Here is a 17,004-nt window from a genome sequence, read left to right on the forward strand (position 1 = left end):
CTCTGTTCTGCTCTTCCCCTCCATGCTCTGTGTCCCCCCTCCATGCCGCTGCTGTTCTCCTCCGTTCTGCTCTCCCCCTCCATGCCTCTGCTGTCCTCCTCTGTTCTGCTCCCCCCCCCCATGTCACTGCTGTCCTCCGCTGTTCTGCTCTCCTCCTCCATGCTCTGTGTCCCCCCTCCATGCCGCTGCTGTTCTCCTCTGTTCTGCTCTCCCCCTCCATGCCTCTGCTGTCCTCCTCTGTTCTGCTCCCCCCCCCATGTCACTGCTGTCCTCCGCTGTTCTGCTCTCCTCCTCCATGCTCTGTGTCCCCCCTCCATGCCGCTGCTGTCCTCCTCTGTTCTGCTCTTCCCCTCCATGCTCTGTGTCCCCCCTCCATGCCGCTGCTGTTCTCCTCCGTTCTGCTCTCCCCCTCCATGCCTCTGCTGTCCTCCTCTGTTCTGCTCCCCCCCCCATGTCACTGCTGTCCTCCGCTGTTCTGCTCTCCTCCTCCATGCTCTGTGTCCCCCCTCCATGCCGCTGCTGTCCTCCGTTCTGTTCTCCCCCTCCATGCTCTGTGTCCCCCCTCCATGCCACTGCTGTCCTCCTCTGCCCCTCCATGCTCCGTGTCCCCCCTCTGTGCCTCTGCTGTCCTCCTCCGTTCTGCTCTCCCCTTCTATGCTCCGTGTCCCCCCTCCGTGCTGCTGCTTTTCCCCTCCGTGCTTGGTGTCACCCTCCATGTCCCCCTCTGTGCTCCGTGTCACCTTCCATATCCTCCTCCTCACCCCCCCCCCCCCTGTCAGGATGGAGAGCAGTGGTAGGAGCCACTAAACCCGGCTCCTACCTTTTTTGAATGAACAGTGTCAGTGATCACTGTGTTTACGATGCTTCAGTTTATGAATGGATAGGAGCCTCTGTCTCCTGTCCATTCATTTTCAGTGCAGCTGAGAAAGGGACTGGGGAATCTGCGTCTTTACTCCCTTTCTCTGTCAGAGGGGAAATGTCAGAGGTCTGTTAAGACCCCTGATATCTCATCTCACCAAAGCCCCCCCAACAGGGCTAAGAAAAAATATATTGCAATAAATAATAAAACTAATTTAATTGTAAAAAAATAATACAAATTAAAATAAAAAACACACTGACACCATACACCCCCCCCCCCTAAGAAAGCATTGTAAAAAAAAAAAAAAAATAGTAAAAAATGTAAATTTGTAAAATAAAAAAAAATACTGACACATGACATTAAAAAAAATGTATCGGTATCGGCGAGTACTTGGGGGGGAAAAAAATATATGTATGGGTAGGACTATGGCGGGAAACCTCAAAACCTAGTTTTTATTTATCTATTTTTTTATTTATCTTTTTTGTTTTGTTATTGGCATCTCCTGAAAAGTGTAGCTAACTACGATATACTAGTGTATTTTATTTACATTTTAACAAGGTTTGACCATACTAAGGGCAGCTTTGCTACATAGATCCGCTATCAAACTGAAAGGATGTTTACCTAACAGGAAGATACTAGGGTGTATTTCTTAAGTCTTTAACTGATTAAAGAGAATATAAAGTGTTTTGTGTGTGTGTGTGTGTGTGTGTGTGTGTGTGTGTGTGTGTGTGTGTGTGTGTGTGTGTGTGTGTATATATATATATATATATATATCGTATTTATCGGGGTATTGCGCGCTCCGGCGTATAGCGCGCACCCCTAAAGTGGACCCGCATTCCTGTGGGAAAAAAGTTTTTTGTACTTACAGTTTTGGTGTCTTGCGCGGCGTCCATCGGCGGCCTCATCGGGTCCAGCGTCCGTCTGCGGCTTCGGGTGTCCTCTTCGTCGGGTCCGGCATCCTTCTGCGGTGTCCTCCCCGCTCGTTTCCCACGCCGAGTTTGAATGCTGCACCGGCATATACCGAGCGCAGTACACTCGTGTATAGTCGGGCAGGCTCGGCTCCTCTCGCGCTCACGTCCTGTACGTCCAGGACGTGAGCGCGAGAGGAGCCGAGACTGCCCTACTATACACGAGTGTACTGCGCTTGGTATATGCCGGCACAATATTCAAACTCGGCGCGGGTATCGGCGTATACCGCGCACCCACGATTTTGCCCTGATTTTCAGGGAAAAAAAGTGCGCGGTATACGCCGATAAATACGTTTGTGTGTGTGTGTGTGTATATATGTGTGTGTGTGTGTGTGTGTGTGTGTGTATGTGTGTATGTGTGTGTGTATATGTGTATATATATATATATATATATATATATATATATATATATATATATATATATATATATATATATATATATATATATATATATATATATATATACACACATTTTTTTTTTTTTAAATAACATTTATATATTTCTTTCATTAATTTTTCTTTTTTTTTATTGCTTTTCAATCAGATACATGTGAAAATATTGCATAGTAATACTACATTTTAGTACTTGCTGTTGGCAAGCTTCAGACAAAAGCAGTAGCTTTGCATTGACTAATGTGCATCTATGAAATGGATCTAAAGAGCAAGAGAGATCAGAATACACACACTATATGGAATACGTACTCACCCAATGGGTTCAATATGTACACTAATAGGGGGAGATTAAGGCCCTGTTCAAACCTGAATGATTTTTCTGCTTGTAGCTCTAAAACGCTCAACAAGCCAAATCCTGTTCATTTCAATGGCCCCTGTTCACATCTGAGCATTCTGACGCATGATGCAAAGTGTCAGTCGCTCTAATAAATGAGCTTCTTTTTGGCGGATTACAAGCGTTTTTGGCCCCATAGACTTCAACAAAAAACAGCAGCTCTCCACCTCTACATTCCTCTCCCCCTCCTCCCCCTTGTGCTCTCTAAAACGCTCAAATAAAAACGCCATAAATCGCTATGCTCAGGTGTGAATGCAGCCTCTGGTGCAGCTGTGCATAGTAACCAATCGGCTTCTGAGGCTGGGTTTGCAGTCTGGAGCCCAGTTTTGGGCAAAATTTATGAAGAAAAATTACAAATTTTCTAAAACATTTTTTTACCGAAACAAAGAAATTATTTTTTTTACAGAATTTTTTTCCTTTTTTAAAGCGCAAAAAATGGTGATTAAATGCCACCAAAAGAAAATTTGTGTGAGGGGGGGAGGAAACAAAAATGTAATTTGGGTATGGCTGAGTAATTGTCATTCAAAATGTGAGAGCACCGAAAGCTGACAATTGGTCTGGTTATTAAGGGGGTTTAAGTGCCCAGTTGTCAAGTGGTTAATGTCTAAACCGCTGGCAACAAAAGTGAGTACACCCCTAAGTAAAAATGTCCATATTGGGCCCAAAGTTTCAATATTTTGTGTGGCCACCATCATTTTCCGGCACTGCCTTAACCCTCTTGGGCATGGAGTTCACCAGAGCTTCACAGGTTGCCACTGGAGTTTCTTCCACTCCTCCATGATGACATCACGGAGCTGGTGGATGTTAGAGACCTTGCGCTCCTCCGCCTTCCGTTTGAGGAGCCCCACAGATGATCAATAGGGTTTAGGTCTGGAGACATGCTTGGCCAGTCCATCACCTTTACCCTCAGCTTCCTTAGCATGGTAGTGGTCAGTCGTCTTGGAGGTGACCAGTATGAGAGAGTGAGAGCGATAACACTAAATTTAACACACCTGCTCTCCATTCTCACCTGAGACCTTGGAACACTACCGAGTCACATGACATTGGGGGATGGTTAATTGGGCCCAATTTGGACATTTTCACTTAAGGGTGTACCCACTTTTGTTCCCAGTGGTTCAGACATTAATGGCTGTGTGTTGAGTTATTTTGAGGGGGCAGCAAATTTACACTGTTATACAAGCTGTACACTCATTACTTTACATTGTAGCAAAGTGTAATTTCTTCAGTGTTGTCACATGAAAATATATAATACAATTTTTACAAAAATGTGAGGGGTGTACTCACTTTTGTAGGATACTGTATGTGTCTAATTAGCTCAGAAATCTCTGTAATTGATTTAATTCCTGTGATCGTCGGCTCCATCTAGTGGCCAGAAGGAGGTATTGTATTCAACAATACCTCAATGCGAAAATATATTGTATTTTGGATATATTGCAGTAGATTGAGCTGATGATCGTAGGAATTCATCCATTAAAGAAATTACAGCCAAAAATCTGTGCAGACAGCACAGTTGTGTGTGTGTGTGTGTGTGTGTGTGTGTGTGTGTCATTTGTCCAACTCATTTTTAATAGGCCCTAAGATATCACCTAACCTTTAATTGAACTCCATATGATGATTTGGGTTTATTAAGTCTAAATGAAGGTAATTTGCCTATCCCTAAGACTTTGGATAGAACTTCATTTCTCAAACACTGCTCTGAACTGAAGATGATTTTAGGCAACACTTTTTTCTTGATGAAGATGAATATTTTAACCACTTAAGGACCGCCTCCTGCACATTTATGTCAGCAGAATGGCACGGCTGGGCACAAGTACGTCCTGTGCTAGTACCCACCTGTGGGTCGCGCGCCCGCGACCCGGTCCGACGCTCCAAAACCCGCGGACCCGATCGCCGCTGGAGTCCCGCGATCGGTCTCCAGGGCTGAAGAACGGGGAGAGCTGTGTATAAACACGGCTTCCCCGTTCTTCACTGTGGCGGCAGCATCGATCGTGTGATCCCTTTTATAGGGGGACACAATCGATGACGTCACACCTACAGCCACACCCCCTACAGTTGTAAACACACTTCAGGTCACACATAACCCCATCAGCGCCCCCTTGTGGTTAACTCCCGAACTGCAATTGTCATTTTCACAATAAACAATGCATTTTAAATCCATTTTTTGCTGTGAAAATGCCAATGGTCCCAAAAATGTGTCAAAATTGTCCGAAGTGTCCGCCATAATGTCGCAGTCACGATAAAAATCGCTGATCGCCGCCATTAGTAGTAAAAAAATAATAATTAATAAACATGCAATAAAACCATCGCCTATTTTGTAAACGCTATAAATTTTGCGCAAACCAACCGATAAATGCTTATTGCGATTTTTTTTTTTTTTTTTTTTTACCAAAAATAGGTAGAAGAATACGTATCAGCCTAAACTGAGGAAAAAAACGTTTTTTTTAAATTTTTGGGGGGATATTTCTTATAGCAAAAAGTAAAAAATATTGAATTTTTTTTTTTAAATTGTCGCTCTATTTTTGTTTATAGCGCAAAAAATAAAAACCGCAGAGGTGATCAAATACCACCAAAAGAAAGCTCTATTTGTGGGAAAAAAAAGGACGCCACTTTTGTTTGGGAGCCACGTCGCACGACCGCGCAATTGTCTGTTAAAGCGACGCAGTCCCGAATCGCAAAACCTGGCCGGGTCCTTTAGCTGCTTTTCGGTCCGGGTCTTAAGTGGTTAATACCAACAGAAATTATATTTTAGATATCATATGCAGCTGTATTCTGTTGCTGACAAATGGCAAAACATGTGAGGGGTGCACTCACTTTTGTGAGATACTGTATATAACTAAAATAAATAAATGTGTAATAAATATATATATATATATGTGTTACACATAGTCTTAGAAAAATGTTTTATGTGTGTGTGTATGTATGTATGTATGTATGTATGTATATATATATATATATATATATATATGTATGTATGTGTGTGTGTGTGTGTGTGTGTGTGTGTGTGTGTGTGTATATGTATATATATATATATATATATATATATATATATATATATATATATATATATATATATATATATATACACACACATTTTTTATATTGTTATTATTATTTTTCTTTTTTTTTTCTTTTGTGTGAAGTATGCTTGAGATTTAAGCATTTTGTCCTAATCTTTCCCTAACCTAGACGTCGACTGCAGCTGAACCCAACTCAAGCTTTCTTCCTGTTGGTGAACCAAAGGAGCATGGTCAGCGTCTCCGCCGCCATCTTGGACATCTATGAGCAGGAGAAGGACGAGGACGGCTTCCTCTACATGGTGTACGCATCCCAGGAAACCTTCGGCTAGTTTCACTCGTCTGATTTTCCCCAGTGTGTGCATTTCCACGCGTGTGCTGATAGGAGCATGTATGTGAATCTGTGCGCACTGCCATCAATGTTTGCACACGTTTTTTCTTCTGTAGTCCAACCAACACTCGTGTTTTTATTTTTCCTTCAGTACTGTGCATAGACATTCCACATGCCTTGGCACGCCTGCGTGTCTGAATCATTATTCACCCGCAAACACTCATTCCTACATACACCTCCGATGACATATCACACGTATCTCCTACACTACTCACTGTACACAATCATTGTAATGCTGTCACGTTATAATTATATGTATTGCCTTCCACTGTAGGCCGCAGGAACAATAAGTTAGGTCTCATCTGAAACCAGGACTATCTGTGTTGGGTAGGACAGCCAATCGGCTGTGTTTTTTGCTTTTTTATTTTGTGTTATTGTTTTCATTGTCTAACCTGTTTAAGCATCCTAAATGAAGGAATACTGTTGCTATGGGCAACACAGATGATTCACCTTTCATCCATTTTCAGAATAAGGCCTGCAGCCATATTAAAGTGTATCTCCAGCCTTAACCTTTTCCATTAGTCTTGAATAGAGTGGGATGGGAATTGGAACCCCTGGCAGGTTTTTACTGTTAACTGGGGCTCCATTAGAGAGATTTCCTCTTACTAAGCCTGCTTACACAAGGGCATGTCAGTGCGGTAAATCCAGGTGGTTGAGGTGCAATTTTTAACCACTTGCTGACCGCCCACTGTACATATACTGCGGCAGGGTGGCTGCTCTGTGCCAGATCACATAGCTAGTATGTGATCTGACATTTCTGGGTCTGGGGTGCACGCGTGTGCCGCCGCTGCCCCGCTCCCACTGCACAGTGGGAGAACAGCAGCAAGTATCGTGAACTGGATGTCCATCGGCACCCGCCAATTATTCAGTACAGGGGCAGAACCACGATCTGACTATGTAAACAAGGCAGATCGTCGTTCTGTGTGGAGGGAAAGGCGTTGAGCCTGTGTTCCTGCAAAGCAGGGACACGGATCTCTGCCTTCCCTTAGTGAGAAGACCTCCCCCACAGTACACAAGTGAAGGCTAGGAACACATTTAACCCTTTGATCGCCCCTGATGTTAACCCCTTCCCAGCCAGTGTCATTAGTATGGTGACAGTATTTTTTTAAGCACTGATCATTTTTATTTTTTTTAATTGACATCTGTGCAGAAACCTACACATATGTTTCTGAAATTGCCCTCGAAGTCGGGACTGACATGAAGGAATGAAATTGTGCGAGTTCCGCAGTCCGTGTGAATCATCAATATTGCAGTCTCCCTATAAGTTACTGATTTCTGTCAATACTAATGAAAAAATAAATCCCATAGTTTGTAAACACTATGGGCCAGATTCTTGTAGAATCCGCGGCGGCGTAGCGTAAGCCATTTACACTACGCCGCCGCAAATTACTGGAGCAAGTGCCGTATTCTCCAAGCACTTGCTCCGTAATTTGCGTCGCCGTAGTGAAAATGGCCCGGCGTAAGGCCGCGTAATTCAAAGGGGGCGGCTTGTATTTAAATTAAATTAAGCGCGCCCCCACGCCGATCGAACTGCGAATGCGCCGGGCGTTAAATTTTTTTTCCAAAAATATGTAGCAGAATACATATTGGCCTAAATCTTTCTCTTGGTTGGTTTTGAAGAGTTGCATTCACTTCCTGTCTGTGGAAACCATTGTCACCAGAACAGGAAGTAAGGGAACAATTCTCTAACGGAGCCCTGGACAACAGTAGAGAGATTTGATGGGGGTAGAGTCCTTCACCAGGCCACCCAAAAATATAAGGATTTGGCTGGGGACACACACTTAAAGCAGTGCCACCCACGACAACCTATCAAAATTCACAATAGTTGTCGCTGTACAACTGCTAATTGTACTTCACACCCCACAAAGTGTTGTGTTTTTTTTTTGTTTTTTTTATAAGCCAGCAAATGTTTATAACAAACGCCATACCTGTATTCTCAGCCTTTTTTGTGTCATAAGAACTTTGTGTACTTGTACCCACACCCACCGTCTCGTGAAGTTACCCGAGGGCCTTACACACATTCACTTCCTGTTTTATCCTCCATTTATGACATATCGGAATTCTAGAAGGCACCAGGCGTTTTAAACTGGAACTTGACGCAGGTTCTGAAATCTCTGAAAGATGTTGTAGAGCAATTTCTGCCAATGTTTATTCGATGTGAGCGCTCTGTTGCCAGGTGGCCTTGCCGTTTTACAAAACGCTGAGAGATCATTTTCCAGCAATACGTTCGATTTGGAACTCATTCAGGTTTACACACCTTTTTTGCATGTCGTTATTATTATAATTTTTTTTTTTTTTTAATTGGCCGCTAGTTGGCCTCATGAGTTTTCCGTTTTGCGTGGTAAAAATTTAAGACAAACCTTTCGAGGGGCACATTTTAATGGTTTTGTACAGGTTCAGAACCCCCCAACCTTGATGCTTGTTCTGTTCTGAAATGTATGAATTTTATGTAGCGTTTTTAACTTTATTTTTTTTGCCGATTCTTACAGGTTATTTTACATTTACTAAAACTTACTGTGTGTATCTATAACCAGCAACCCTCTCAAAATCTGAAAAATGTATAAAAAAAAAAAAATTATATGTGTATAAAAGCTGATGTGTATATACAGAGGGATGTTCCATGTGTATAAAGATTAAATACAATTATGTGGCAGACCATTTCTTGCGAGTCTGATTTTTAAAAATTCCACAATTTGCTATTTTTTTGGGCTGAAAACTTTGCGGGTTCATTGCCAGAAATGAGGAACAACCCATAATGCAGTGCAGAGCCCTTGGGTCCCTTTCACGGGGGGCAGATCCATTGGACGGACTCTGCTAGCTCAGCAGTGAATCGCTCCATTGATCCCTGCTGAGCAGGCAGATGACAGGTCCGTCTCCGCTCACTGTGCAGGGACGGACCTGTCAGAGCCTCGCTGTTCTTTATGGGAGATCAAATGAAAACGGACAGCCTGTACATTTTTTTTTTTTTTTATCCGATCCGCTGGATGGATGGCGAACGTATCGCCATCCGTCTGTTTTGAGCGGATCTTATGGGATGGCAGGCAGGTGTCAGCGGACACATTTCTGCTGACTTGCGCCTGCCCATAGAAGTCAATGGGTGGCCCGCTCAGATCCACCTGCAAAAACGGACAAGCTGATCCGAGCGGGCCGATCGTGTGAAATGGGTCTTGGCCTTGGTCAGCTGAGTCACGTAAAGCCAGTATTTTAAAGCTGAACGCCTGTGGAAAACAAAAATGCCTTTTTGTAGTGGACCACACTGCAATGGTTGCATGCCCATTTAGGTCTAGGGCAGGGTTCCCCAAACCTTCTAAACAAAGGGCTAGTTTAATGTCCTTCAGACTTTGTGGGGGCCGGACTGTGACATGTGAGTAGAAAATGCCCTGGCATCAATGGGAATAAAAATTACCCATCATTGGCATTAGTGGGAGGCATCGTGCCCCATCATTGGTGTCAGTGGGAGGAATAGTGCCCCATCATTGATGTTAATGGGAGGAATAGTGCCCCATCATTGGTATCGGTGGGAGGAATAGTGTGCCATCATTGGTATCAGTGGGAGGAATAGTGTGCCATCATTGGTATCAGTGGGAGGAATAGTGTGCCATCATTGGTATCAGTGGGAGGAATAGTGTGCCATCATTGGTGTCAGTGGGAGGAATAGTGTGCCATCATTGGTGTCAGTGGGAGGAATAGTGCCCCAAGGGCCAGATGCAGAAGGCAAGCAAAGCCCCCTTCAGTGCCTGGCTTTATTTCACTGCAATCACTCCCCAGTCAACAGTTGCTGAAATAAAATCTCATCTACATACAGTAAGAACAGCATTGTTTACAAGGACTAAGGTCTGACTGGCATCTGAGAGTGGAACAGAAAAAAAAAAATAACCTTTGTACAGTGCTAAGCAAGACTGCATACTATAAACATTGCCCGGGTGCATACAATGGTTTCTTCTTATTACAATTGTTTTAGATCTTAAAATTGTCGCTGAACTGATTTTTCAAAGTGACCATTTTTTCACCATGGCTGCACCAAATTTAAAATTACATTTTTTTTGTTAAAAAATAAAATAATTTATACCAGCCTTAAGTTGGCGTACAGAGACAGGCAGAGTGCCTGTCTCTGTACACTGTCTAGCAGAAGGCATGTTTGCCACTGCTACCCCCTCCTCTCACTGGTTGTCAAGGATGCTGTTGGCCTTACAGCTGACAGACTCCTAGCAACCAGTGATGCTGACAGTGGGTGGTGCCCGATGAGAAAGCTGGTGGAAGGTCTGTTTTTTTTTTTTTTTTAATAATAATTTAACCGCTTGCCAACCGCCTCGCGCAGATATATTGCGGCGGAATGGCCCAGCTGAGCAAAACCCCCGTACGGGTACATCATCCCCTTTAGGCGCTGCCATTGGGCACCCACTGTAAACACACAAATCCCTGTTCTGTCAGGAGAAAGGAGACCTATCATTTGTTCCTACTAATTACGAACAACGATGTGTCTCCTCCCCTAGTCAGTCCTATCCCCATACAGTTAGAACACACATGAGGGAACACACGTTTAACCCCTTCCCTACCAGTGACATTTACACAGTAATCGGTGCATTTTTATAGCACTGATCGCTGTATAACTGTCAATTGTCCCAAAAAATGTGTCAAAAGTGTCCACCGCAATACCGCTAAAAAACAGATTGCCACCATTACTAGTAAAAAAAAAAAAAATATATATATATAATATGCCATAAAGATTTACCATAGTTTACAGACGCCATAACTTTTGCGCAAACCAATCAATATGCGCTTATTTCGATTTTTTTTTTTTTTTACCAAAAATATGTAGATGAGAAAATATATATATCATTTTCTTGTCTACATATCTTTGGTAAAAAAAAAAAAAAAAAAAAATCAAAATAGGCGCTATATATGTGTGTGTGTGTGTGTGTGTGTGTGTGTGTGTGTGTGTGTGTGTGTGTGTGTGTGTATATATATATATATATATATATATATATATATATATATATATATATATATATATATATATACATATACATATACACACACACACACACACACACACACACACACCTAAACTGATGAATACATTTTTGTTTGTTAAAAACATTTTTGGGGATATTTATTATAGCAAAAAATATATATATTTTTTTTAAATTGACGCTCTTTTTTTGTTTGTAGCGCAAAAAATAAAAACCGCAGAGGTGATCAAATGCCACAAAAATAAAGCTCCATTTGTGGGGAAAGAAGGACGTAAATTTGGTTTGGGGACAGCATTGCATGACCGCGCAAATGTGATTTAAAGCAACGCAGTTCCAAATTGTAAATAGTACCCTGGTCAGGAAGGGGGTAAAATCTTCTGGGGTTGAAGTGGTTAATTTAATATTAAAAATTAAAATGTTAGTTACAATTTAACAAGAGAAAAAAAAAAAATATATAATATATATATATATATATATATATATATATATATATATATATATATATATATATATATATATATATAACATTTTCTATATTTTAATATCAGATAGGACAGCCAAATATCACCTTCTGTTAAAGCGGGGGTTCACCCCAAAAATTTTTTACCATTACATTCAGCCGAGTTGTCCTAATGACAATCGGCTGTTTTTTTTCCCACCGTACATACCGTATTTTCACCGCCGCTTCCGGGTATGTCTTCTGCTGGACTGGGCGCTCATATCTGATTGACAGGCTTCCGATTGTCGCATACAGCGCGTCACGCGTTGCCGAAAGAAGCCGAACGTCGGTGCGGCTCTATACGGCGCCTGCGCACCGACGTTCGGCAACTCGTGACGCACAGTATGCGACGGTCGGAAGCCTGTCAATCAGATAGGAACGCCCAGTCCCGCAGAAGACATACCCGGAAAGTCGGTATGTACGGGGGGAAAAAAAACAGCCGATTGTCATTAGGACAACTCGGCTGAATGTAATGGTAAAAATTTATTTTTTGGGTGAACCTCCGCTTTAAGTACGGGTTTTACTGAAATAGTAATGTATTTAAGAACATCGTGTTTTGTGGCCCCTTACACTAGGGATCGCTTTCATGTTGGGTGCCGTCTCAACAGAATGGTAACAGGTCAAGTGATTGAATGAGCCTATCCCTGTAATTATAGACGTGTTCTGTTACTAGAGATCATTAACCTTTCTGCAGCCCTTACCTTCACAAGCCTGCATTAACCATTACCGTACCACACCCGTCAAAGGCCTATATGTAACAACATACGACAATATAACCAAACATGTAAATGTATTTTATTGGGATTTTATGTGATAGACCAATGGTCTCCAAACTGCGGCCCTTTGCTTGCCTTTATCCGGCTCTTGCGGCACTATTCCCACTGGCACCAACAAGGGGGCACCATTCCTTACACTGATGCCAACAGCGGGGAACCATTCCTTTCACTGACACCAACAGTGGGGCATTTTTCCCTCCCACTGACACCAGTGATAGGACACTACTGTATATCACCCACTAATACCAATGATGGGGCACTATTCCTCCTTCAACTGACTATAGGCACTGTCATTTTATTTATTTTTTGCTGGGGAAATCTCTACTTTTAATGGCTATAGTCTGACCACATTTCAGTCTGACTTTGGGGGCGACTTGAAAGACATCTGTGCGGGGACATGCATCCTGCAGCCCCCCCCAACCCTTTTCTTACTTGAGCCCAATCCGATTCCGTGTCTCTCTCCTTATTGGACAGATTGATAGCAGCTGCCAATCAAATTATGTGACATGGGAGTGGGGACCGAGTCCTGCTGTCTGTGTCAAAGAACACAGCAGCAGGACTCAGGAGCGGGTGATGAGGATGGTAACCTTTTAGCCACGTTCCAACCGCTGCACGCAGATTTACGTCGGCAGAATGGCATGGGCAGGCAAATGGGAGTACCTGTATGTCCCATTGAATTTGACGCCTAGCAGGCGCACGCCTGCAAACTCGCAGAACGGGGAGATGCTTATGTAAACAAGGCATTTCCCTGTTCTGCCTAGCAACATGACAGGGATCTACTGCTCCCCGTCATCGGGAGCAGTGATCGTTGTCATGTTGTAGCGAGACCATCCCCTTTACAGTTAGCATCACTCCCTAGGACACACTTAACCCCTTGATTGCCCCCTAGTGTTTAATGCCTTCCCGGCCAGTGTCAATCTATACAGTAATCAGTAGCCATTGATAGATCTGATCGCTGTATAAATGACAATAGTCCCAAAATAGCGTCCGCCATGACATAGGGGGGGGGGGGGGTCAGAGGAAGAAACCATACCATGCAAGGGGGGGGGGGGGGGGGCAACAACTTCCTTATGTGAATTCCAACTGCATATTTAGCCGTTTGCCTGCAGGTCACCTTTAAAGGGAAACTAAAAAAGAAACGATGTGCAAAGATGGAATTTTTGAACCTATTTGCAGCATCATCATCATGACTATCCACTCATAATAATGTGAAAGCAAAATAACAAGTCTCTGGTCTGCCCTCGCATATGTCTTTATTCAGGTCCCACATCCCACAAATAAATAAAAATGTAGAATTTTAAATCAAATAAAAAATTCAGTGCAGACAGGTACTCTTAAAAAAAAAAAAAAAAAGCATGATAGACATTTTCCAGAGGCCATGCTACTCACAGCATATCAGAAATCCACCAGCAGAACTTGACACACCGGACACCGAGGGGTGATGTCACTGGCCCTTATCAACCAATCACACTCAACTCCAGTCCCCTAGGTCCACCAATAACTAGTCACGCATCTTTATCTCCAAGATCTAGGGATTCCTATAGAACAGAATCCTGTGCTCCTCCTTGTCATGGTCTAAATATATGACATTAACAACTTGCCGACCAGCCGCCGTCGTTTTAAGGCGGCAGGTCGGCTCCCCTGCGTGAGAGCACGTAGCTATACGTCGGCTCTCGCACAGGCCACCAGGGGCGCGTCCCCGACTCCCGGGCACACGCGATCGCTCGTTACAGAGCGGGGACCGGGAGCTGTGTGTGTTTCGGTCCTGTCAGGGAGAGAAATGCTGATCTTCTGTTCATACAATGTATGAACAGAAGATCAGTAATTTCCCCTAGTGAGGCCACCCCCCCTACAGTTAGAACACACCCAGGGACATACTTAACCCCTTCACTGCCAGTGGCATTTTTATAGTAATCAATGCATTTTTATAGCACTGATCGCTATAAAAATGTGTCAAAAGCGTCCGAAGTGTCTTCCAAAAAAAAAAAAAAAAAAAAAAAAAAATTGCAGATCGCCGCCATTACTAGTAAAAAAAAAAAAAAAAAAAATTAATAAAAATGCCATAAAAATACCCCCTATTTTGTAAACACTAACTTTTGCGCAAACGAATCAAACGCTTATTGCAATTTTTTTTTTAACGAAAAATATGTAGAAGAATACCTATCGGCCTAAACTGAGGAAAAAAATGTTTTTTTATATATTTTTGAGGGAAATTTATTATAGCAAAAAGTAAATAATATTATTTTTTTTTTCAAAATTGTCGCTCTATTTTTGTTTATAGCGCAAAAACTGAAAACCGCAGAGGTGATCAAATACCACCAAAAGAAAGCTCTATTTGTGGGGAAAAAGTACGCCAATTTAGTTTGGGAGCCACGTCGCACGACCGCTCAATTGTCAGTTAAAGCGACGCAGTGCCGAATCGCAAAAAGTACTCTGGTCTTTGACCAGCAATATGGTCCGGGGGTTAAGTGGTTAAACTCTTGTAATAAAAAAAAACCGCACCATATATGGCTGGCTTAACAGACCGGGTTATGCAGATAGAGAGTTTTGACTTTTCTCAGATTCTCCCGACGTAAACACTTGATCCAGGTCACTGACACAAAGTATTAAGACATAACAAACAAGCAATTAACATTTTCGAAAGGGGGGGTCAGCAATGACTGTCCCCAAGTTTTACTAATGAGATGCCAGTCCTGGAGCAAGAGCTTCTTAGAAGAGAATTAGACAGTGGCGTCAAATTATGACAGCTTTATTTGTAAAAAGTACCAGGTTCTCTTTATCACTATTATGAAACTAGTTGATTATGAGCCAACTCACTTATTGAAAAGTCTCTGGAATGGTCTGGAACCAGCTTTAAAATCTGCTGAGGATCTATGAGTACTGTGAGGGTTAGCATGCCATTAACTGAGATCTGAGAGTGGAGAATGCAATTGTTCTTCGGCAAATCAATGCAGTACACGTTATATCATTAAACACACCAATACTGTAAGTGTAGGATGTTCAAGAGCAGGGGTGTCAAACTCAATTCCATTGTATCTGGAGTGCACTACATAGAGTGCAGGGTTGTGGAGTGTTGCATACAGAGCTCAGGATTATGCTACGTACAGAATGCAGCGTTCAGGAGTGAACCATGTACAGAGTGTAGGGTTTAGGAGTGTGCAACTCCTTCCCAAAAGCTTCCTCCCATCTCTCTCTCTCCTATCTTGCTTGTCTCTAGTACCTCACCTATGTAGGCGGCTCTGCCTCGCCTTGCAGGGAGAACGCTCTCTCTCAGATTCTGGAGATCTGTCCCGCCCTAAGTGTGCGCAGAGATCTGTTAGTTGTGGGAGAAAAGTTGTCCCTTGTAAACACAGAAGACTTTTGTGTTTACAAGTGACAGCAGGACATGGGAGGTGAGAGTGAGAGATGGCAGAATGGGGGCCCACCAGGTTCCAACTGAAAAACTGGGTGCAAAGGGCCACATTGACAAGGCCTGGAGTGCTGGATTTGGCCCACAGGCCTTGTGTTTGTCATTCAATACATTTGACAATATAGTGTGACGCCTGCCTTTACACACATATGAACTTTAATGGCATCTCAATCTAAAGCAGGGGTCTCCAAACTGCGGCCCTGGGGCCAGATGTGGCCCTTTGCTTGCCTTAAAGCGGTTCTCCACCCTAAAGTGGAGTCCCGCTGATCGGAACCCTCCCCCCCTCCGGTGTCACATTTGACACCTTTCAGGGGGGAGGGGGGTGCACCCACTTCCGGCCGGGCAAAAGACGGGCATTCCGTCACCCCCCCGTGGTGTGCTGGGAACACTCGGCTCCCAGCACACAGCGGGAGCCAATCGGCGGGAACGGCGCGACTCGCGCATGCGCCGTAGGGAACCGGGCAGTGAAGCCGCAGCGCTTCACTTCCTGGTTCCCTCAGCGTGGATGGCGGGGGGAGCAGCAGAGAGACGAGCGATCGCTTCGTCCTCTGCTGCGATCGGCGCTGGACTCCAGGACAGGTAAGTGTCCTAATATTAAAAGTCAGCAGCTGCAGTATTTGTAGCTGCTGGCTTTTAATATTTTTTTCCCATGGCACATCCGCTTTAATGCGGCCCTTGGGGCATTATTCCATCCAATTTAAATGGGGCATAATTCTTGTTGCTGACACCAATGGGGCACTATTCCTCCAACTGACACCATCAATTCTTTCCATTAACACCAACGATGGGGCACTAGTCCTCCCACTGTCACCAAAGATATGGTATTATTTACTCCCACTGGGCAGCTGGACATTTTTTTACTCCCAATGGTGCTAGTCTGGCCCCCCTAAAGTCTGAAGGACCGTAAACTGGCCCTTTGTTTAGAAAGTTTGAGGACCCCTGGTCTAAAGGCTCGTACACACGATCGGATATTCCAACAACAATTGTCCGATTGACGTGTTTTTGTCAGATAATCCGACCGTCTGCTCGCGCCATCGGACAATTGTTGTCAGAATTTCAAACAAATGTTGGACGGTCATTCTCTCAAATTGTCCGACGACAAATGTGTTCCGTTGGATTATCCGATCGTGTGTACACAAATCCATCGAAATAAAATCCACCAGGATTTTTATTATCCCTCGACGCAGAGAAAGCCTTTGACAGGATAGCCTGGGATTATATGCATGAAGCACTAAAAGCTATAGGACTACAAGACAGAATACTTCAATTCATTCAATTATTATACTCATCACCCACGGCTAAGGTCAAAGTTAACGGCGGACTGTCAG

General features: G+C 43.5%; 1 protein-coding gene across 1 annotated transcript in view; it reads left to right on the forward strand.

The window, feature by feature from the left end:
• Positions 1-6,528, forward strand: part of MAP1LC3A (microtubule associated protein 1 light chain 3 alpha) — a 31,437-nt gene extending 24,909 nt beyond the window's left edge. The window contains exon 4 of the mRNA XM_040330390.1: positions 5,801-6,528. Within this exon, the coding sequence (XP_040186324.1) occupies positions 5,801-5,960 (160 nt within the window). The 3' untranslated portion in view covers positions 5,961-6,528. The remainder of the gene's footprint in view (positions 1-5,800) is intronic.
• Positions 6,529-17,004: the final 10,476 nt, after the last annotated feature.

Source organism: Rana temporaria, chromosome 12, assembly GCF_905171775.1.
Source record: "Rana temporaria chromosome 12, aRanTem1.1, whole genome shotgun sequence".
NCBI lineage: Eukaryota > Metazoa > Chordata > Amphibia > Anura > Ranidae > Rana > Rana temporaria.